This window comes from Oncorhynchus kisutch, linkage group LG18 (assembly GCF_002021735.2).
Source record: "Oncorhynchus kisutch isolate 150728-3 linkage group LG18, Okis_V2, whole genome shotgun sequence".
NCBI classification, from domain to species: domain Eukaryota; kingdom Metazoa; phylum Chordata; class Actinopteri; order Salmoniformes; family Salmonidae; genus Oncorhynchus; species Oncorhynchus kisutch.
In genome coordinates, this window is record NC_034191.2 from 84,847,232 (window position 1) to 84,859,698 (window position 12,467).

Below are 12,467 nucleotides of genomic sequence, written 5' to 3' on the forward strand. Positions count from 1 at the left end.
TCACATATGAACATTTATTCAACTTCAATGTTAATAGTAAACTGACCTCATGTTTTAAATACTTTATATTCATAACAATATGAGCAGTGGTTATTTGTCCACTGTAATACAATATTCTGAACCCTCAGGGACAAAGCAGAACCAGAATTTTTATTTTTACGTCCTCTTCTCTCCCCAGATGGACCACTCGTCATTTCCCTGCGGCTGCACTAAGGATGGCTGCGGTAACCAGGAAGGTCGTAAAGAGTTCAACTCCAGCCGGGTTCAGACCCACTACATCCACACCATCATGAAGCTAGAGCTGGAGAAGAGACTGGAGGAGACGTCTGGACCAGAGGAAGAGGACCTGGAAGAGACCGCCCCATGTCACTACTACAACCCCTTGTCCAACCGCTCCTCCTTCCACTTCATCTCAAAGCTGGCGGCGGTCAGGGAGAACAGCTGTAGTAGCGACATGACCGACTCCTCTGCCTCCTCTGGGGGGAGTGAATCCTCAGAGGAAGGGGCGGAGTTATTGGTGGGGTTAGGGCGGCGCTCCCGGGAGGATGGCCCTCTGCGGGATGATGTGGATGAGAACGGACTGAGCCGCATCCTCAGCTTCAGTGACATCGACGACAACGACGACTACAATGTAAACAACCGCGTTGTCAATGACAACCGCTGCTGCCCCGAGCAACGTCTACAGCAACAGCCGTGGATGTTGACAGGGTTTATTACGGCAGACTTCCAAGAGGATAATAACAATCTAGAGGTGCACAGAGACAACCGGGCCATGGCCATAACACAACTGTTAGATGATAACGCTAACCAAGGCAACGCTCTGTTCCACCACAGCGGCTGCAGTGTCCCCAACATGCCCTCTTTCTCAGTAGACAGCCCCAACACCCCCTCTTCCTCAGTAGACTGCCCCAACACCCCCTCTTCCTCAGTAGACTGCCCGAACACCCCCTCTTCCTCAGTAGACTGCCCCAACACCCCCTCTTCCTCAGTAGACTGCCCCAACACCCCCTCTTCCTCAGTAGACTGCCCCAACACCCCCTCTTCCTCAGTAGATGGCACCGCTGCCAGCCTGTCCTCAGAGTCTGACCTGGAGTTCTTTGATGGTTTCTGTCTGGGTCCTTCCTCCCTCTACAACTCCCTAAAGGAATACCAACACATGGACAGCTTCTTTCACTTCCAGTTGCCTAGTTACCCCAGCAGCCAATCACAGGCCAGTGACCCTGGGGCCTGTCTCCTGGAGTCTCTGATTGGTCTGTCAGAATCTGTCCCAGAACCCCCTGCAACGTTCAGACAATCAACCAGACCTGAACTGCCAACTGTGTTCTGGGCTATGTAGTGAATTAGGGGGGACCGTAGGTAAACTGCTGTTGGAAGAAGCTGTGATTTCTCGCTCCCCTATCTATTGTTAATGAGATTCCGTTCTTGCTTTCCAAATCTTAGCAAAAGCAGTTGGTAATTATTGCTGTATGAAATGGCAGCGAACATTTAATTTGGAAAAAAGAAAGTGAGACTAACATAAACGTGAACGCTCGATTGTGTAATCTGAGTCATGTATCTGTGACCATACGCTGATGCCGTGTGCTGAAGCCAAGCCTGCCCCTCCACACTAACACAACACAGAGGGTAACTGGTGCTAGTTGCTGTTCTGTTTGGGGACATGGCCAGTAGGGACTTTTTCAGGGACTTTTTCTAGCTTTAGGAAGCAGACCGTTGTGGCCATTGAAACACTGTTGGATTTACACACACAGAGACACACAGAGACACACACACAGAGAGAGACACACACACAGAGAGAGACACACACACAGAGAGACACACACACACAGAGAGACACACACACACAGAGAGACACACACACACAGAGAGACACACACACACAGAGAGAGACACACACACAGAGAGAGACACACACACAGAGAGAGAGACACACACAGAGAGAGAGACACACACAGAGAGAGACACACACACAGAGAGAGACACACACACAGAGAGAGACACACACACACAGAGAGACACACACACACACAGAGACACACACACACAGAGAGACAGACAAACCCCCACTAGAATCATAACGTCCTCATAACCCCGTTTCCCATTACGTCTCTGTGCTCCGTCCCAGTTGACCCAGTTAGGGGGGGGTGTCAACCCCTGTGTTTCATCCTAAAGCTAGAGGCCCCCATAATGGTGCCCAAGGCTCTGGTATGGTACAGCAGTCCCTCCGTAAGCCCCTTGGTCAGCACTTTATCTGTGAAACTGATGATTGATGAACCATAACTTCCTGGTTCTCCATCTATGATTGACTTTTACTTGTAATTAGTTTTTGGTTTTTTATTTTATGATTTTCAATTTATTTTCAGATAAAAAAGCCTGTTAAACGTAGGTTATAGTGCACTACGTCAGACCAGAGCCCTATGGCTCCCTATTGGGGCGGCTGGGTAGCCTAGTGGTTAGAGCATTGGACTAGTAACCGGAAGGTTGCAAGTTCAAATCCCCGAGCTGACAAGGTACAAATCTGTCGTTCTGCCCCTGAACAGGCAGTTAACCCACTGTTCCTAGGCCATCAATGTAAATAAGAATTTGTTCTTAACTGACTTGCCTAGTTAAATAAAGGTAAAATAAATAAATTGACGGGAGCCCGAGGGGCACTAATAGGAAACAGAGAGCCATTTGAGGTGCATTCCCTTATCCATAAAATCCCTGCTCTGCTCAGAGACATTGTTGGGATTTGGGGAAAATGGGATTATTTAAAAGCCATTGCGAAATGATTTAATGGTCCAATGCAGCTGTTTTTATCTCAATATCAAATCATTTCTGGGTAATAATTAAGTACCTTACTGGGATTGTTGTCAATTAAAATGGTCACAAAGAAGGACAAAATGCATTCTTAGCAAAGGGCAATATTTTAGCTCTGGCTGTCTGGGAGTGGTCTGAGTGGGGAGGGGAAAACAGAACATTAGCTGTTATTGGCAGAGACGTTTGGAACTCTTTCTTATTGGTCTATTTACTGCATGGTGACCATGGAAGGACAAAACTCAATCTCAACAAAAGAGGCTTACATTTCAACTGGTCTTTTCAAACCGTTCTTACACTTAAAGGGCACTATCATCATTCCACAGTGTTATTCCAACCTCCTAGTGTGGAAAGATAGATAAAACACAGGAAATCGTTTTTGACTGGGCCTGTATCCTTTTAATATTTTTACATATTACATTTTGGTTACATTTTTTGTAATTATTTCAGATTACTAGTTTATGACGTTGGGCTATAAGAGAGCGAGGGATGTTGTTGTTACTCAGTGCCTGTGTTTTTGGCACATTTTCTACTAGCCCAGTCTGAAAATGTAATTTAACTTCTATCCCTGAGCACAGTGCTTCCATTTGAGCTGTGGGACTGAATACTGTGTAACCTACTTTCTAAATCAAACATTTGTACTAAAGGTCTATTGATATTTCTGCCTATAATGTTACCATAGAGAATCACACAAATATTTTAATAACTCATTTATGTAGATTGAAAGAAAAAATATATCATCTGTATCACTGACAAATTAATTATTTTATTAAGAAAATACAAATTGCAAATTGCATAATTCGAAATATTGAAATCTTTAATATATGACTTATAGAGATGCCGATTATGAATGCTATTGCTGTATAGCATTTTGAAGTATTTTTCACCAGTTAGATTGTTTTGGACTATAAATGACGCTAAAACTAAAATTAATGAGAAAATATCCATATGATTGTACTCTAAATGGTCTGGTTGTGACCGAGATCACATTGTATTGTAAATGAAGTGATCAAATATCAAGGTTTTGTGGAGAAAAACAAAATGCAAAAAGCCTGAGGTACATATCCCATCCTACGCTGTTCTACAGCCAGCCTATAGTGAGCCCCCTATAGGACAAGGGTATTCAACTCTTACCCAACCAGTTCCAGAACCTGCTGGTTTACTGTTCTACAGCCAGCCTATAGTGAGCCTCCTATAGGACAAGGGTATTCAACTCTTACCCTACCAGTTCCAGAACCTGCTGGTTTACTGTTCTACAGCCAGCCTATAGTGAGCCCCCTATAGGACAAGGGTATTCAACTCTTACCCTACCAGTTCCAGAACCTGCTGGTTTACTGTTCTACAGCCAGCCTATAGTGAGCCCCCTATAGGACAAGGGTATTCAACTCTTACCCTACCAGTTCCAGAACCTGCTGGTTTACTGTTCTACAGCCAGCCTATAGTGAGCCTCCTATAGGACAAGGGTATTCAACTCTTACCCTACCAGTTCCAGAACCTGCTGGTTTACTGTTCTATAGCCAGCCTATAGTGAGCCCCCTATAGGACAAGGGTATTCAACTCTTACCCTACCAGTTCCAGAACCTGCTGGTTTACTGTTCTACAGCCAGCCTATAGTGAGCCCCCTATAGGACAAGGGTATTCAACTCTTACCCTACCAGTTCCAGAACCTGCTGGTTTACTGTTCTACAGCCAGCCTATAGTGAGCCCCCTATAGGACAAGGGTATTCAACTCTTACCCTACCAGTTCCAGAACCTGCTGGTTTACTGTTCTACAGCCAGCCTATAGTGAGCCCCCTATAGGACAAGGGTATTCAACTCTTACCCTACCAGTTCCAGAACCTGCTGGTTTACTGTTCTACAGCCAGCCTATAGTGAGCCCCCTATAGGACAAGGGTATTCAACTCTTACCCTACCAGTTCCAGAACCTGCTGGTTTACTGTTCTACAGCCAGCCTATAGTGAGCCTCCTATAGGACAAGGGTATTCAACTCTTACCCTACCAGTTCCAGAACCTGCTGGTTTACTGTTCTACAGCCAGCCTATAGTGAGCCTCCTATAGGACAAGGGTATTCAACTCTTACCCTACCAGTTCCAGAACCTGCTGGTTTACTGTTCTACAGCCAGCCTATAGTGAGCCCCCTATAGGACAAGGGTATTCAACTCTTACCCTACCAGTTCCAGAACCTGCTGGTTTACTGTTCTACAGCCAGCCTATAGTGAGCCTCCTATAGGACAAGGGTATTCAACTCTTACCCTACCAGTTCCAGAACCTGCTGGTTTACTGTTCTACAGCCAGCCTATAGTGAGCCCCCTATAGGACAAGGGTATTCAACTCTTACCCTACCAGTTCCAGAACCTGCTGGTTTACTGTTCTACAGCCAGCCTATAGTGAGCCTCCTATAGGACAAGGGTATTCAACTCTTACCCTACCAGTTCCAGAACCTGCTGGTTTACTGTTCTACAGCCAGCCTATAGTGAGCCCCCTATAGGACAAGGGTATTCAACTCTTACCCTACCAGTTCCAGAACCTGCTGGTTTACTGTTCTACAGCCAGCCTATAGTGAGCCTCCTATAGGACAAGGGTATTCAACTCTTACCCTACCAGTTCCAGAACCTGCTGGTTTACTGTTCTACAGCCAGCCTATAGTGAGCCTCCTATAGGACAAGGGTATTCAACTCTTACCCTACCAGTTCCAGAACCTGCTGGTTTACTGTTCTACAGCCAGCCTATAGTGAGCCCCCTATAGGACAAGGGTATTCAACTCTTACCCTACCAGTTCCAGAACCTGCTGGTTTACTGTTCTACAGCCAGCCTATAGTGAGCCTCCTATAGGACAAGGGTATTCAACTCTTACCCTACCAGTTCCAGAACCTGCTGGTTTACTGTTCTACAGCCAGCCTATAGTGAGCCTCCTATAGGACAAGGGTATTCAACTCTTACCCTACCAGTTCCAGAACCTGCTGGTTTACTGTTCTACAGCCAGCCTATAGTGAGCCTCCTATAGGACAAGGGTATTCAACTCTTACCCTACCAGTTCCAGAACCTGCTGGTTTACTGTTCTACAGCCAGCCTATAGTGAGCCTCCTATAGGACAAGGGTATTCAACTCTTACCCTACCAGTTCCAGAACCTGCTGGTTTACTGTTCTACAGCCAGCCTATAGTGAGCCCCCTATAGGACAAGGGTATTCAACTCTTACCCTACCAGTTCCAGAACCTGCTGGTTTACTCTTCTACAGCCAGCCTATAGTGAGCCTCCTATAGGACAAGGGTATTCATCTCTTACCCTACCAGTTCCAGAACCTGCTGGTTTACTGTTCTACAGCCAGCCTATAGTGAGCCCCCTATAGGACAAGGGTATTCAACTCTTACCCTACCAGTTCCAGAACCTGCTGGTTTACTGTTCTACAGGATAATTGCACACACCTCTTGTCCCAGGTCTAAATCAGTCCCTGATTTAGAGGGGAACAATGAAAAAGGGCAGTGGATCTGGCTTGGAGGTCCTGAGTTGAGTTTGATGGGTGTAGGAGTTATGCATGATGCTCCCATTCATACTGTCTATATGTTTTCTGATTGTTCTATACGTTGAACAGTGAACATGTATTCTTCTGTTATCTGCCTTAATTTGCTGACTTTTATAAATCCACCTGATGGGGTTTTCTATGTGTTGAGATCACCTGATGGGGTTTTATATTGCAACCAACAGGACACCTGATAGGGTTTTATATTGCCTCCAACAGGACACCTGATGGAGTGTTATATTGCAACCAACAGGATACCTGATAGGGTTTTATATTGCCACCAACAGGACACCTGATGGGATTTTATATTGCCACCAACAGGACACCTGATGGGGTTTTATATTGCCACCAACAGGACACCTGATGGGGTTTTATATTGCCACCAATAGGACACCTGATGGGGTTTTATATTGCCACCTATAGGACACCTGATGGGTTTTTATATTGCCACCAACAGGACACCTGATGGGGTTTTATATTGCCACCAACAGGACACCTGATGGAGTGTTATATTGCAACCAACAGGATACCTGATAGGGTTTTATATTGCCACCAACAGGACACCTGATGGGGTTTTATATTGCCACCAACAGGACACCTGATGGGGTTTTATATTGCCACCAACAGACACCTGATAGGGGTTTATATTGGTTGAGATCACCTGAGAAGGGTTTATATTGCCACCAACAGGACACCTGAGCTTCTCTGGTGTAAATGCATCATTATCAATGAAGACATGGCAACAATGGTAATTATTCATGTAAAGTACCATGGCTTTTTTAATTACAATGTGTATTTTGTTGTACATATTTTCTGCTTGAATGGTACTGCAGAGCAAACCAAGCGGCTTTATTGTTTTCTCATTGTCACTCTTTAACTGAAAAGTCATTTTTTACAGTTTGTCCCTTCAAAATAAAAATAAACATTTCATTTCTTAAATCCTTTACTTTTTAAAAATGTTATACATCTCCTTGCTGTCCCCAGTCCACCTGGCCATGCTGCTGCTCCAGTTTCAACTTCCACCTGACTGTGCTGCTGCTCCAGTTTCAACTGTTCTGCCTTATTATTATTCGACCATGCTGGTCATTTATGAACATTTGAACATCTTGGCCATGTTCTGTTATAATCTCCACCCGGCACAGCCAGAAGAGGACTGGCCACCCCACATAGCCTGGTTCCTCTCTAGGTTTCTTCCTAGGTATTGGCCTTTCTAGGGAGTTTTTCCTAGCCACCGTGCTTCTACACCTGCATTGCTTGCTGTTTGGGGTTTTAGGCTGGGTTTCTGTACAGCACTTTGAGATATCAGCTGATGTACGAAGGGCTATATAAATAAATTTGATTTGATCTATTCGACATTTTAAGGACATTGTTATTAATCGTTAGTGTTCAACCTTTACCAAACTTTTTGACCCCATCAGATTTCCTAAAATGACATACCCAAATCTAACTGCCTGTAGCTCAGGACCTGAAGCAAGGATACACATACTCTTGATACCATTTGAAAGGAAACACTTTGAAGTTTGTGGAAATGTAAAAGGAATGTGGGAGAATATAACACATTAGATCTGGTAAAAGATAATACAAAGAAGAAACCATGTATTTTTTTGTACCATCTTTAAAATGCAAGAGAAAGGCCATAATGTATTATTCCAGCCCAGGTGCAATTTAGATTTTGGGCACTAGAAGGCATCAGTGTATGTGCAAAGTTTTAGACTAATCCAATGAACCATTACATTTATGTTAAAATTTGTATCAAGACTGCCCAAATGTGCCTAATTGTTTTTTTAATAACTTCCTAAGTTCATAATTGTGCACTCTCCTCAAACAATAGCATGGTATTATTTCACTGTAATAGCTACTGTAAATTGGACAGTGCAGTTAGATTAACAAGAATTTAAGCTTTCTGCCAATATCAGATATGTCTATATCCTGGGAATGTCCTTGTTACTTACAACCTCATGCTAATTTCATTAGAATATGTTAGCTCAACTGTCCTGAGGGGGACCCACCAATCCTGTAGAGGTTAAATCCTTGACTTTTTATTTCCATTTTAAGGACATTGTTATTTTTCTTTAGTGTTCAACCTCTACCAAAAGTTTTGACCCCATCAGATTTGTACCCATTCACCCTAGCTGGCCTTTTTCTGGGTCAGTTGATGCTTGCTTTGTTGAGTTGACTTTTACAGTCCAACAACAGTAGAAAACATCAGTGTTCACCTCATGGATTTAACTTTGAGTCACTAGAGTCATTTAGAGTTGGAGACATTCAGTACCAGTCAAGTTTGTACACACCTACTCATTCAAGGGTTTGTCTTTATTTTTTACCACAGGTCTTCCTTGGCGGTCCTCATGAGAGCCAAGTTACATCATAGCGCTTGATGTTTTTTGCGACTGCATTTGAAGAAAAGGCATTTGAATGTAAACATAAAAAATAAAAATATCTAAACCAGTTTTTTGGCAGAAAGGCCTTCTCGAACATGTGAACGTTCATGTGCCTTAATAACATATGTATTCAATCCATAAATACAAATCAAATTGTTAAATTACGAGCCTAGTTGGTTTAGCCATGGAAAAAGTCAGGAACCTTCCCGCTATCCATGATTGGCTGAGATAATGAGTGGGCTGGACATGCCGGGAGATGAGTTTTGATAGGTCTGCCATGTAAGCATGCTTCTGTGTATATAACCTGAGCTGTTTACTAAATGTTGAGTCCTTTCTACCGCGCCGTTTATAATGTTAGTCATCGAGAACTGCAAAAGTTTTGCTACTTTTCTCATCAACATTGATGCCCTGAATGTAGCAGGCGGCAGAGCAGTTGGAGAAAGTGATGGGCTACTTTCTGCACCCGCCACGGTCAGTGTGAACCGGAGTGACTTGACAACGCTGGCCAAACAAGATGTAGCTACAAACAGAACAGAGTTAGATGGTTCCAGTCTGTGTGAAGCGCTCATCCATGTATACGAACGAGTAAGAGTCTAGCTACATTTTCAGATATAAGTTTAGGAAAAATTAGCTAGGAAGCCAACATGCTAACATTACATATGATCTGTGTATTAATATTACTCGAATCAGAAATCCATTTGCATTGCTAGTTTTATAGCCTAACCTTAGCTAGCTAACATTGAACCTAGTTTGTTAGCTTTAGCTACCTGCAGATTCACACTACAGATATGACAATGTTGGTATTGGTAGTAGTATGAGTTGAGATTTTGGTTCATTGTTCAGCTAGCTAGCTACATGTCTAAACAAAAGACAAAAGACAACATGACCCATCAAATTAGCCAGGTGTGTCTCGGGGGGATTACAGCCATCTATTGTATTTCATGAACATGTGTTTTGGTCTAGACAATAGTGACCCTTCCACTTAGCTAGATGTGGCTGGGGGTGGTTATAGCGTTTCCTTCACATGACCCTTCCACTTAGCTAGATGTGGCTGGGGGTGGTTATAGCGTTTCCTTCACATGACCCTTCCACTTAGCTAGATGTGGCTGGGGGTGGTTATAGCGTTTCCTTCACATGACCCAATCAATTTAGACAAGTGTGTCAGGTAAGTGTCATCTAATATTGCTCAACTATTTTCTGGACACATTCTGTTTTTGATACTATGCAAGTAACTACTTCACTGTGCTATTTACTTGTTCTCTATCATGTGACAAATAAACCTGGATTTGATTTGATATAGCGTGTGTTTACCACATGGCCTCACGTGAATAATTAAAGAGATGGGTGGGGCTAAGGTTTGAGGAACGATGCTGAATGTGTGTAGACGAAGAGCTCTCCAGTAGGTGTAGCATCAGTGTGGCAGATGTGTTGTTACCTACCCTTACCACCTGGGGGTGGCCCGTCAGGAAGTCCAGGATCTAGTTGCAGAGCGAGGTGTTTAGTCCCAGCGCCCTTAGCTTAGTGATGAGCTTTGTGGTCACTGTCAAATGCTGAGCTGTAGTCAATGAACGGCATTCTCACATATGTGTTCCTTTTGTCCAGGTGGGAAGGGGAAGTGCTGGAGTGCAATAGAGATTTCATCATCTGCTGGGGAGGTATGCAAATTGGAGTGCGTCTAGGGTTTCTGGGATAATGGTTTTGATGTGAGCCTGATCAGGAGGTTTCAAAGCACTTCATGGCTACAGACGTGAGTGCTACGTGTCGGTAGTCATTTAGGCAGGCACCCTTAGTGTTCTTGGACACAGGCACAATGGGGGTCTGTTTGAAACATGTTGGTATTATATTCAGTCAGGGACAGGTTGAAAATGTCAGTGAAGACACTTGCCAGTTGGTCAGCACATGCTCGGAGTACACGTCCTGGTAATCTGGCCCTGTGACCTTGTGAATGTTGACCTGTTTAAGGGTCTTACTCACATCAGCTTCAGAGAGCGTGATCACACAGTCATCTGGAACAGCTGATGCTCTCATGCATGCTTCAATGTTGCTTGCCTCGAAGCGAGCATAGAAGTAATTTAGCTTGTCTGGTAGGCTCGTGTCACTGGGCAGCTCGCGGCTGTGCTTCCCTTTGTAGTCTGTAATAGTTTTGATGCCCTGCCACATTCGACGAGTGGAGCCGATGTAGTACGATTCAATCTTCGTCCTGTTTTGACGCTTTGCCTGTTTGATGGTTCGTCAGCGGGCATATTGGGATTTTTTTACAAGCTTCCGCTCCTTGAAATTGGCAGCTCTACCATTTAGCTCAGTGCAGATGCTGCCTGTAATCCATGGCTTCTGATTGGGGTATGTACGTACAGTCACTGTGGGGACGACGTCATCGATGCACTTATTGATGAAGCCAGTGACTGATGTGGTGTACTCTTCAATGCCACTGGAAGAACCGCAAAACATATTCCAGTCTGTGCTAGCAAAAGTGCTGTTGCTTAGCGTCTGCGTCTTCTGACCACTTCTGTATTGAGCGAGTCACTGCTGCTTCCTGCTTTAGTTTTTGCTTGTAAATGGGTTTGTATGGCCGAGCAGCCACACACAAGCCTAAGATCTCCATGCGCAATGCCAAGCGCTGGCTGGAGTGGTGTAAAACTCGTCCCCATTGAATTCTGGAGCAGTGGAAACGCGTTCTCTGGAGTGATGAGTCATGCTTCACCATCTGGCAGTTCGACGGACTAATTCGGGTTTGGAGGATTTCAGAAGAATACTACCTGCCCAAATGTATAGTGCCAACTGTAAAGTTTGGTGGAGGAGGAATAATGGTTTGGGGCTGTTTTTCATGGCATCTCCATGGGCCCACCTTGGGGGGGGGGGGTCAAAGGTCATATCGCTATGCATTTTGTGGTATACTGAGACAGGATGGGCAGTATTTAAATATGCTTCATTATCTCATGATAAATACACCAAATGTCCCACAGAACAAGGGGACTTATTTAAAAAGCTTCATAGAGTCATCAATGATTTCGTCACAGCAGCCTATTTTCAAGTTAGCCACCATTCATTACAATGTGGAGAAGCTGAATTTATTTTCAAAGCCATGAATGAATAAATAATTGTTGTAATGAGACCATAAAGACTGAAAACATGTGTAAGGTGATGCTGAATGATGGCCCAGAGATGTTATAAGTATTTAGCTAAATGTTACCAGAATCATGGTATGACAAAAATAATATGACAAAAATGCTGTCTGAATTGCAGAGTTTTGTAGCTGTTTCAAATACAATACAATCAGAATGTCTTCCTCCTTTCCCAAAACATTTACGTTCCTTATTCTAAGAGTGTTTTCCCCTCATCAATCTACACATATACTCCATAACGACAAAGCAAAAACTGTTTTTTACATTTTTTGCAGATTTATAAAAATAAAAAAACGGAAATATCACTTCCATAAGTATTCAGACTATTTACTCAGTACTTTGTTGAAGCACTTTTGGGAGTCCCATTTTCGATTACAGCCTCGAGTCTTCTTGGGTATGACAAATACAGGTACACCTGTATTTGGGGAGTTTCTCTCATTCTTCTCTGCAGATCCATGCTCTGTCAGGTTGGGTTGGGAGTGTCGCTGCATAGCTATTTTCAGGTCTCTTCAGAGATGTTCGATCGTGTTCAAGTCTGTGCCACTCAAGGATAGTCAGAGACCTGTCCCCAAGCCACTCCTAGGTTGTCTTGGTTGTGTTCTTAGGGTCATTGTCCTGTTGGAAGGTGAACCTTCGCCCTGGAGCAGGTTTT

General features: G+C 43.8%; 1 protein-coding gene across 1 annotated transcript in view; it reads left to right on the forward strand.

Annotated features, from left to right (window-relative positions):
• The window catches only part of LOC109888127 (cysteine/serine-rich nuclear protein 1-like), a 56,946-nt gene extending 49,695 nt beyond the window's left edge, over positions 1-7,251 (forward strand). Inside the window, exon 5 of the mRNA XM_031796933.1 lies at positions 179-7,251. Within this exon, the coding sequence (XP_031652793.1) occupies positions 179-1,336 (1,158 nt within the window). The 3' untranslated portion in view covers positions 1,337-7,251. The remainder of the gene's footprint in view (positions 1-178) is intronic.
• The last annotated feature ends 5,216 nt before the right edge of the window (positions 7,252-12,467 follow it).